A 9,919-nucleotide genomic window follows, 5' to 3' on the forward strand; every position below is an offset into this window, starting at 1 on the left:
GCATTTGATACTACATATAGTATCATCCACTCTATTAAATTATGTTACCTTTGACAAGACGATTAAAGTATGCCATGAATGTCCTAGTAGCCGGTGTGCTAATTAAGTTAGGGTTATCTGTCCTACAAATAATAATAAGGTACTATAATGTCAACAACTATAAACAAACGAATTAAAACGGGTGAACATTTTTTTCAATTAGATTTTATACTTCGTTTCTAACGAGAGCAAAAATTCAATCACACTTTGTTAAATTCATTTTGGACAGAAATAGGAGATTCTGAAAAACCCACGATGGGAAATAGCAAAAGTTTTAAACAAAATTGAAAAGATAGGTTTGATTAATGTAAGCAAAGAAGATAATAAAAAAGAAATTTAAACATAAACTTAAAATTAGGCCATCTCAATAAATTCACTGAGAATGAAGAAGAGGTCAACATAATACGCAATTATTTGTATTTATACAATTTTGCAAGACTTCTAATTTTAAACTTGGTGCGTTAGGAACTTGCGTATTCCTTTGCCAAAACAAAAAAATTTATAGAGTTTTTTAAGAGCTGAGTACCATTGTACTCAACATTAAAAATTAATGTTATATAGAAGGTCACAAGCAAATTTTACGCATTTCAAGTACCTTAAAAAATTACCAACTTGACTGCTTGTTAATCCAAGTACATCATTAAAATGATACTTAAAATACAGTCAAATCGCGATAACTCATAATCAAAGGCGCCGCCAAAATATTACGAGTTTTCACGATTTTCGAGTTATTTGGGTTTGGGAACTACGAGTATATCCAAAGAAGTCAACTTTGTTACGAATTATCAGGATTTTCAACTTCTCAAGGTGGCAAATTATTCGATTCTGCTGTACCTTTTTTTTATGTGAACGCTTTTTACGTTCAACGAGTCGTAACAAACTAAGTGAACCAACTATGGCTATACTATTCGAAGTATTAGCTTAGACCACCTTTTATTTCTATTTGTAGTAAAATATTTATATTTGTAAAAGTTCAAGTAGTTTCGGAGATACTCACGATTCTAAAATGCTTGCAATTAACTTTTAACACTCCATAACTCTTCTAATATTTTTTTCTCAAGTCTCTAAAGTTTTAATACTGTTGCAATCAGTGAAACGATGTATATTACTTAGAATACTTATCCCATTATTTAAAATAATTGGATTTCTTTCTTGTCTTATATTGCTTCCTAACAAAACTATCTAAGCACAATTGCTCATCAGGCAATATTTTGTGTGGCAGCACCAACTTTGTAAATCAGCCGTTTTTCTATTGTGATCTATCGATTGCATTCATTGCAATTGCCTGTCCATTTTATCACAAACGCGAAGCAGGTGTTGTTTAATTTTCTTTGTGTATTCATCCTAGCTTCGATTTCTTTGTAATTAATATACCAAGTGACTATAAATCCTCGGCAAATAAAAAGTTAGAAAAGAACCACAGTGAAAAAATTGTAAATATTCAAAGGAAAAAAGAAAAATTAACTGGTGAAAATGTCTGCTGTCAGAAAAGCAACTCATTCCGGAAGTTGGTACACCAACTTAGGTAAACATTGTGTTAAGCAATTTTAATGGAGTAAACATTATATTCTCACCAGAAGCAGGAGTTTTAAATATAAATGTATCCTTAATACTTGGTAGATGCCTCAGCATTGTCATATTTGTTTTTAGAGAAAATTAGCAACTTTTCGTTTTTAGAGCAGTGGCAGTTTCGCTATTAAGCTCCTCCCTCGGATGATGATTTGGAATCGAAAATAATCTCTTATTTACCAAGTATTTATAATATGCATATTTCCGTTCAATTGCAATGTCATAACGGTATTGAAGGCTTGAAGATGTATTAAGACGTAAGAAGTATACATATATTCCTATTATTTACAAAACAATAATATTATGCAAGGGTAAAATTATTTATGCATAAAAACCGAACATTTATGATCAAAAACATTTGAAATATAATATATTACATGTAAAAACAAGGATTATAAATTAGGAATTTTGAGTATGCTCTTCAAGCTTTGGTTTATGGATGGCTTGTTTTGAATGCAGTATGTTATGAATTTCATCGATGCGTCCAAATGAGGCTTCAGCAGAGCTGGAGAGACGTTTTGTCATCTCTTCAACGGAATTACGTTGTCTTTTTAACTGCTCAAGACCATGCTGTAGTTGGGTGCAAGTTTGAAAGAATTCACTCAGCTCTGGTATGTTACCGAACTCGCCAGGATGCTGTTGAAATTTGACACCCATTTCGGCAGTCAACCTGTCCATAGTGTTGTCCTTCACGTGTTTTTGCAAGATATTCTTAATTTCCGATTCTAATTTGGAAGTTTGATCCTTTTTACCAAGGTTCAGATCTTTGATGCGACTTTTGAGTGAACTAAAATTTATGCTTTGGAATCTTTCGCCCATTTTCTGAAACAGTTCGTAACTTTGTTGAAGATCGCGGCGCATTTTCTGAAGATCAGTGTCAATAGCTGCACTCTGAGTTTCATCTCCACGTAGATGCAGCATTTTGGTTGAGAGTAGTGTCGAAACGTTTTCTTTAGAATTAGGTATCTCGTTGAGTTCACCACTCTCTGAAGAAGCATTTAATTCACTGGGATTCTCTGTTGACTGCGGCGGCTGTTTATTCGCGTGTTTATCGTTGACCAAATTTGTACAGCTTGCTGTCTCTGATATTTTTGACTCAGCGCTGTAATTGAATTATATTTGTATAAGCAAATGTCATTATTTAATTCCCTGTCTTATTTATTGAATCCTCACCCATTTTCTTTGATAATCGAGTTCAGCTCTTTTCTTATGAGATCGTAAAGTGCATTTGCAGAATAATCGCCGTCAGCCATATTTCTGTAGAAATCAGCAGTTATTTTTTTTTTTTTTTACTTTTATTTGTTAATAAATTATTTTTTAACTTTTATTTTAATAAATTTGACAATAAAGTTTGTCAAAAGCCAAATTACAAGCAATGTAATATAAGTTAAAAAATGATTGTTAGGCACAGTACACAATTTCGCTGGTTGCTAAGGCTTCGCTGGCCGACGCAATTAAAACATTTACGAAATCAAACAAGTATAAATGCCCTGTCTGTAAATGTTTATAGGTCCAGAGTTGTCACGTCAATTGGATAGATGGCTGGGCGCTGCGGAGCTTTCGCATGGACCTGCGCGTGCAATTATTGCGCCGTAAGTTCTTGAAATACTAATCATTTGAAGTAATTATTAATTATAATTTCCAGACATGCCGGCTATACCTACAGTGGAGCTTGTGGTGCTTTCGCCTATCGACAAGTTAGTCCCGCCGTTGTGTAAGTATGAAAATATATTACACTAATTTAATGCGTACTGAAATGTACCACGCATTTCCTTTTCGTCTGATTTAGCAAACGAATTTTCATATTGGGCCCATCTCATCATGTACGGCTGCGTGGCTGTGCTTTGTCGACTGCGAAGAAATACAAAACCCCTCTATATGATCTCAAGATTGATACTCAAAGTAAGTAAAACATCTTTAGTAAAGATATCGCTAATATCAATCATCATAAGCATTAACGAATTGTTTTTATAGTCAATACTGAATTACAAAATACCGGAAACTTCTCTTGGATGGATATGAAAATAGACGAAGATGAACATAGCATCGAAATGCATTTGCCATATATAGCAAAAGTAATGGAAGAGTAAGTATGGTATTGGTACATAAGATTTACAATCAGGCGTAGGATTCAGCGGTTCTCGACGTAACTTGCGTATTTAAAGGGGCAGAACGCCAATCTTTTCCCTCAAATGATTTTCAAGCAATTGGTGTTAGTTTAGGAAGAGTGCTGGAATCGGGGGCAGAGTCATCTTGTGCGCATTATTTAACGTGAGGGATTAGCCCTTGATAGAAGAAAATCATGAAAATATGTATTACTTGAGCTTGTTAACTCGTAAGGTTTATTAGCCCACACTAGAGCGGTGCCTCTAATCAACTTTTGGAGGAATCTTGCACGTAGATGTAGGGCGTGATGCGGCGGTGCAGTTACGCTATAGGTTTCATCAGCTTTTTGAGAGATGCAGCCATCTGATCGGCAAATGAAATGCATCCTCACAGGCGGGAATGAATTTAAGCAAAAGTTGCTTAAACAGACAGTTTTCTCAATAATAAAAACGGTTTAAATTCATATGTACAATTTATATTCCTGTATACATTTTGAATGTAGTGGAAGATGGAGCACTTTGAGAGTGTTCGATGAGATATGGCGTTATCACTTATATACGTATATATACACAGTGACTCGCAGCTTATTTGACGCGGCTAAAAAAAAAAAATGTTTATTATTAAATAACATGTTTTATTTAATAACAAAAAATGTTTCTTCATAAGAAAGATATGGCAAATTAAAATAATCCAGCACAGACCACAAATTCTAAATAACGTTGAGATCTGGACTATGTGCTGGTATTAGTACTACATGTGGCATAGAGCCAAGTTTTTACAATAGCAGACTTATGCTTGGGATCGTTGTCTTGGTAGAACCTAAACGAATCCCTAATGCCCAATTTATCCGCACTTTGTACTAAACTATTTTTTAGCAGATCCAGATACATCTCTTTATTCATGTTTCCTTCGTAAAATTTATTAAATTAAATTGAATAGGACATGAAACCCAATATCATCACACTGCCCTCGCCGTGTTTAACTGTAAAGAGCAAATTACATGGTTGAAGCGCGGTGTTTGATTTTCTCCCAACTCAGGACTTCCCATCAGACCTGAAAAGGTTAAATTTGCTTTCATCCGCAAAACAACGAGCTTCCAGAACGAAATGTCTTTGTTCAAATGTTGTCTGCAAAACTCTTTTCTTTGTTTTCTATTACGAGCATTAATCAACGGTTTATTTCGGGCAGTCCTTCCATAAACATTTTCTTCGCGCAATTCACCTCTTATCTACATCATTAAATATTTTATTTCGCGCAGATCTGCCCTTATCATCTATCCTGTTTTCGTGGCGAAACCTTTCTATAATGTGCTGGACAGTTGAGAAGCTAATAGCAACAATTTCTGCAATTTTTCGTTGGCTTTTGCCCTCTTTATAATGACGAATAGCGTCTTCCCTTTTTTTGAGGTCCGTTTTCCCATTTAAAAAAATTTTAATTTTTTCAAATTTTCTTTACAAACATTTTTTGAGAATGACTTAAGACGCTAAATTTAACAGAAAAAAATACATTCACCGTTATTGCATTCTCAGAGAAAATATAAAATACAATGCATCATTTAAGCTGTGAGCATATTTTAATGAGAAAACTATTTGTTTCTATATTTTTTCAGCAAGCTGTGTTTTTGTTATTGTTCTTTCTTCAGTGGTAAACAGTACATATGTACATATCTCATTACAAGTCGTATACATTTTTTTTATTAAGTTTAATAAACATCGAGTCATTTTCTTTTTTCTAAAAAGGTATTACCTACATTAAATAAGCTGTGAATCACTGTATTTTTTGAGTGTTTGACCCAGCTCTTCCTAAAGTTTTTGTTGTGCGTCTTGATATTGTTCCACAAATGTAGGGACCTACAGATTTACGCTGCCTCCGAACGACAGTTGGTTTTTTATTAGGAGCTTTTTCACTGCAGAAATACACTCGGAGGTGTTTGCCTTTGTCTGGCCAGGGGTATTATAAAAAACCTTTATAATTATATTAGAAAAAAATCTTTATAAACCTGGTATTCGGATCTGAGCCTTACCGAATGGTAATTATACATAATCCGATTTTATTCCACATTAAAAAAGCGCCGAAATAGCATTGCGGATGAAAGACTTGGCTCAATGGCCTTGGAATCATAAAAGCAAGCCAACATTGCCTCCGCTAAACGAGAATTTGAAAACACCAGTCACATGTTACAAAATATTTTTTTTATTTTACTCTTTCGTCTCCTTGATGATGCCCTTCGAAAGCTGAACTCTAAGCCAAATTTAGTTGTCGGTGAATTTATTTAGTGTATACACATCGCGCCGGTCCAAAAGCAACTTTTTGATTATTTTAGAAGAAAATCTTCAGCTCAGACACTATCAATAAAAACTCCAGTAGGCACATTTTAATCAGGCGTTTTATCACTCTGGTACGTATGTATGTTCCTACAAAGATTAGAATATCTAATGTGCTTATGGTCACTGCGAAATCTGTGATTTCCGTGAAATTTCAATATCAATTATAAAAAGTGTTGTATACATATTCATATATACATATACATATGCACTATATATCAATAATCTCTTTCACAAATGCTGACTAATTTATCTTCACATTTGTCTCAAAATTTTTAGTTTCAAAGATCAGTTCACGATCGTGCCAATTTTAGTCGGTTCTCTTAATCCCGAACAGGAAGCCTTGTATGGCGACCTTTTAGCAAACTATTTTACGGACCCGCAAAACCTATTTGTGATATCATCGGACTTTTGCCATTGGGGACATCGTTTCAATTATACGTATTACGATCGTTCTTGCGGTCAAATTCACTCTTCTATTGAAAAGCTTGACAAGGATGTAAGTATTTATGGATATTGTTTGTCATGAAATATTTGTTTTTAACCAATTTAATTCTCTCAGGCCATGGCGATCATTGAGACACTAAATCCCAATGATTTTACAGAATATCTACGAAAGTACAATAATACCATTTGTGGGCGTCATCCGATCGGTGTGATGCTCAACGCTGTAAAGGTGTTGCAAAATCAAGGTTATAGTAACATGAGCTTTAAATTTCTCAAGTATGCGCAAAGCAGCCAGTGCAAGGACATGGATGATTCGAGTGTTAGCTATGCATCTGGTTCACTGGTGTTTGAATCTTAGGTTGTTTGCGAAGGAAATCAAAATCATAAATCACTATTGTGCAAATACGTACCCAAGACTATTTCTACTTGGAATAATTTCATTTAGTTATTTTTATTTTAATAAAGAAAATAATGTACATTTGATTGACGAAAAAAAATTAAATAAAGTAAAAAAAAAATATTATGTAGGTAGTTCCGATATGTGGACAAAAAAGTAGAAAATTTTCCTAAACCTATACAACAACAACATTAAGTGTTTTCAAATTGTGGCGTGCACACCAAACGCGATCCACCGCGGCGATTGATGCAACGTAATTAGTTCTACGGTTAAAGGGAACTTTAAAAAGTTGGTTGTAACGAAATTTATGGTTTGAATTGTGGGAAAATTGATTTGTTGCATAAAAAATCATTAAATTTTAAATTTATGTAAATAGGAAGGTTTAATCCTTTAGTTATATACACGTCTATAAGGGTTTTCCATAATATCGTATTTACCTTCTTTTTCTTCATCTTCCGTCAAAGCAACATTTCTTCTTCCTCACAAACGTTAGCCAGATTTTAAAAACAATATTTTCGCACAATTCAAATGAAAAGCTTTAATCGTAACTCTATCGCTAACGCGTTGGTGCGCATGCCCAATTATCGCTATCACTATTGTGCACTCTACTCATCACAGTACCACTTCCAGACCCAGTTCTCGTATGCGAGCGTATGTGCCTTTCTTCTTGCTGCAGTTCGCCGAGATGTCTCAATCTTCTCCGCGCTATAGCGCTGAATTCCAGGAGAAAAATTGGAGTCTGCTGGGATTGGTCGCAGAAACGACAAGAGTGAGTAGACCAAATCCCGATCATGTGCAGATGACTACGCACTCTGCAGTGGCTTTTCAGAATGCCCGTGAGCATTCTCAGTTTATCTTTGGGGAGTGCTATGAGTTTTTTAAACCTCCTTTCGTTGTACCATCCCAGTAAAGATGTATTATACCTATATATGTATGTATGTGAGCTGTGGAAACTGCCAGATTCGCAATTTTTATTTAAAAAATAGCTAATTAATATTTCTGCCGGCGTAGCATCACTCGATAAAGTTAAAAAATGCAGGGAGTACAGATGGTAGAGGTGGCGTTTCAATTGCTTTGGCTTACTCTTCCCATTCAAAAGCAAGTATCATTCTTGATATTCAACTAACTACACTCTTCGCATTTTGTTTTCATTTCATTCGCCTCTCTCTGCCAAATCTCCTGTGACGTAAGAACCAAAGTTATTCTCACAATTTCGTGTCGGATGGTCAAACCTTGTAATGTTGTTTTAAAATGTTAAGGGCCAAAAGCAAGACCAAAATACATGCCCTCATGGTTATTGCTCTACTGCTACATCTGTTGAATGTGTCTTCAGCCGGATGTTTTTTTCTTTTGCTCGGCAACGAAAAAAGTACTTTGTTCCCATTTTTTTATTATAGAATTATGCGATAACGGGCCCACGTAAAAAATATATCCGCGACTATTGGTTCGCATGCCCTGAGTTTAACAATTCGCATGCTATAGCCCATCACAAATGGAGAGCAAATGTAGAGTAGAGTATAGGAACCACGAATTGGAATTTGAACAAAACTTATTTATTTATTTTTAAATTTTGTACTATTATTTAAATCATCATCATCATATCATCATCGTTCGTGGTGAACCATTGCTTCCGTTTCAATTCGCCTCGCGTCAGTCGATCATCAGCTTTCCGTTTGATAAAAATCCACAAATTGCCAGGGTATTCCACTTTATTTTAATTGTATTTTAACATCAAATTGCACTTGTCTAACATTACTTGCGTGCCCGTTATTACAGCAGCTCATACTAACTGTACTCGCCAGTCCGTTATTACGGTCGGTCTTTCTTAAACTTACGAATCTTCAAAACGGGGGGAACGCATGTATGCCATGCTTGATTGTTGCTTAATGGGTTAGGGGTAGTTAGAATTTTCAAAAAATTGGATTTTTTTACATTTTCTTAAAGTATAATATCTCAAAAATATTTTGTGAAAATTTGAAGTGAATCCGTCAAATACTTTTCGAGTTATTCAACAATTAACCAGTGACGTATAACTCTACATAAATCGATAGCAAAACTTTAAATGCGTTTTGAAGTGAAACTTCTTAGGCGTTGATGGACGAGCGAGAATGTAGAGTAAAATTTCAAGGCCATGCAACGTTTTGGGCATTTTCGTTCCGCGAGAGAGAAAAAAAATATAACGTAGAGGAAAAGGAGAGAGAGAGAGCTATACTTCATATATATCTTAGATACACTTTAGGCTATTTTTCCTGAGTTTTTCCTTGTGGTTGCTAATTTCTAGTGAGAAATAACACTGCCTACTTTTTGGCGTTTGTTTCTTGGTGCAAACTTGTAGGAAATATATTTTTGGTGCCTACTTTTGGGCATTATATTTCCTTGGCGCCTACTGTTTGGGGCCTTTTTTGGTCCCAATTTTTCGGGTGCCTACTTTTTCCGCTTTTTCCGTTTCCTGACTAGTGCTTGTGCGTACTATAAAGTGGTATCCATTCCGGCGTCGAATTTATTGATATTGCCTTGTGGTAATTTGTACCGTTGCTGCGGTCCTGGTGTTCCTGCTTTTGTGCGGGTGATAAACGCTCGGAGTAGTGCGCGTTGTTGCCACGGTTTGTATTCTCTACAAATGTTGTGTATTTATTTAGATATATATTCTTTCTCTCTCTCATTCTCTCTCGGGTTTCTGCCTCTTTCTTTGTCTGCCTTGAAAGTTTCACTTCTGTTATGTGTACTACGCTACACGCACTGTTTTGTTTTTCAAAAATTTCGATTATTTTTTATAATTAATTGTCGATTTTTTTCGCTAAAATCTGAAAAATATTTCCTGAGACCGCCATATTGTTAATTTTGAAAAAAAAAACAAAGCTTCGATCAGGCACAAGATTATCTATTAATAAAACTAATTTTCTTGTCCGATTGTTTTTAGATGAATCTCCAAGGACTTGTGATGATCACCGCAAGTGACTTCTGGAGAAACGGGCTCCACACAAACAGCGATAACTTATATATATATATGTAATTGGCGCGTACACCCTTTTTTTTT

The 9,919-nt window shown here is 35.0% G+C and overlaps 2 protein-coding genes across 2 annotated transcripts; one reads left to right on the forward strand and one right to left on the reverse strand.

Moving 5' to 3' along the window:
• Positions 1-1,309: 1,309 nt before the first annotated feature.
• On the forward strand, positions 1,310-7,007 carry LOC129236361 (protein MEMO1). Its single transcript, XM_054870712.1, has 7 exons — positions 1,310-1,564; positions 3,119-3,200; positions 3,254-3,322; positions 3,398-3,510; positions 3,583-3,694; positions 6,318-6,537; positions 6,601-7,007. The coding sequence occupies exons 1-7, from the start codon at positions 1,513-1,515 to the stop codon at positions 6,841-6,843; spliced, it is 891 nt and encodes a 296-aa protein (XP_054726687.1). The 5' UTR covers positions 1,310-1,512; the 3' UTR covers positions 6,844-7,007.
• Positions 1,905-2,959, reverse strand: LOC129236362 (uncharacterized). Its single transcript, XM_054870713.1, has 2 exons — positions 2,782-2,959; positions 1,905-2,710 (listed from the first exon to the last, which is right to left on the reverse strand). The coding sequence occupies exons 1-2, from the start codon at positions 2,859-2,861 to the stop codon at positions 2,008-2,010; spliced, it is 783 nt and encodes a 260-aa protein (XP_054726688.1). The 5' UTR covers positions 2,862-2,959; the 3' UTR covers positions 1,905-2,007.
• Positions 7,008-9,919: the final 2,912 nt, after the last annotated feature.

This window comes from Anastrepha obliqua, chromosome 1 (assembly GCF_027943255.1).
Source record: "Anastrepha obliqua isolate idAnaObli1 chromosome 1, idAnaObli1_1.0, whole genome shotgun sequence".
Lineage (NCBI taxonomy): Eukaryota > Metazoa > Arthropoda > Insecta > Diptera > Tephritidae > Anastrepha > Anastrepha obliqua.

Bases quoted from the DNA above. Each gene is read 5' to 3' on its own strand.
- LOC129236361 (XM_054870712.1), top strand. From the start codon at position 1,513: ATGTCTGCTGTCAGAAAAGCAACTCATTCCGGAAGTTGGTACACCAAC. The intron at 3,511-3,582 runs GTAAGTAAAACA...TTGTTTTTATAG, and splicing joins TCTCAAGATTGATACTCAAA to TCAATACTGAATTACAAAAT. The intron at 6,538-6,600 runs GTAAGTATTTAT...TAATTCTCTCAG, and splicing joins TTGAAAAGCTTGACAAGGAT to GCCATGGCGATCATTGAGAC.
- LOC129236362 (XM_054870713.1), bottom strand. From the start codon at position 2,861: ATGGCTGACGGCGATTATTCTGCAAATGCACTTTACGATCTCATAAGA. The intron at 2,711-2,781 runs GTGAGGATTCAA...ATTCAATTACAG, and splicing joins TCGATTATCAAAGAAAATGG to CGCTGAGTCAAAAATATCAG.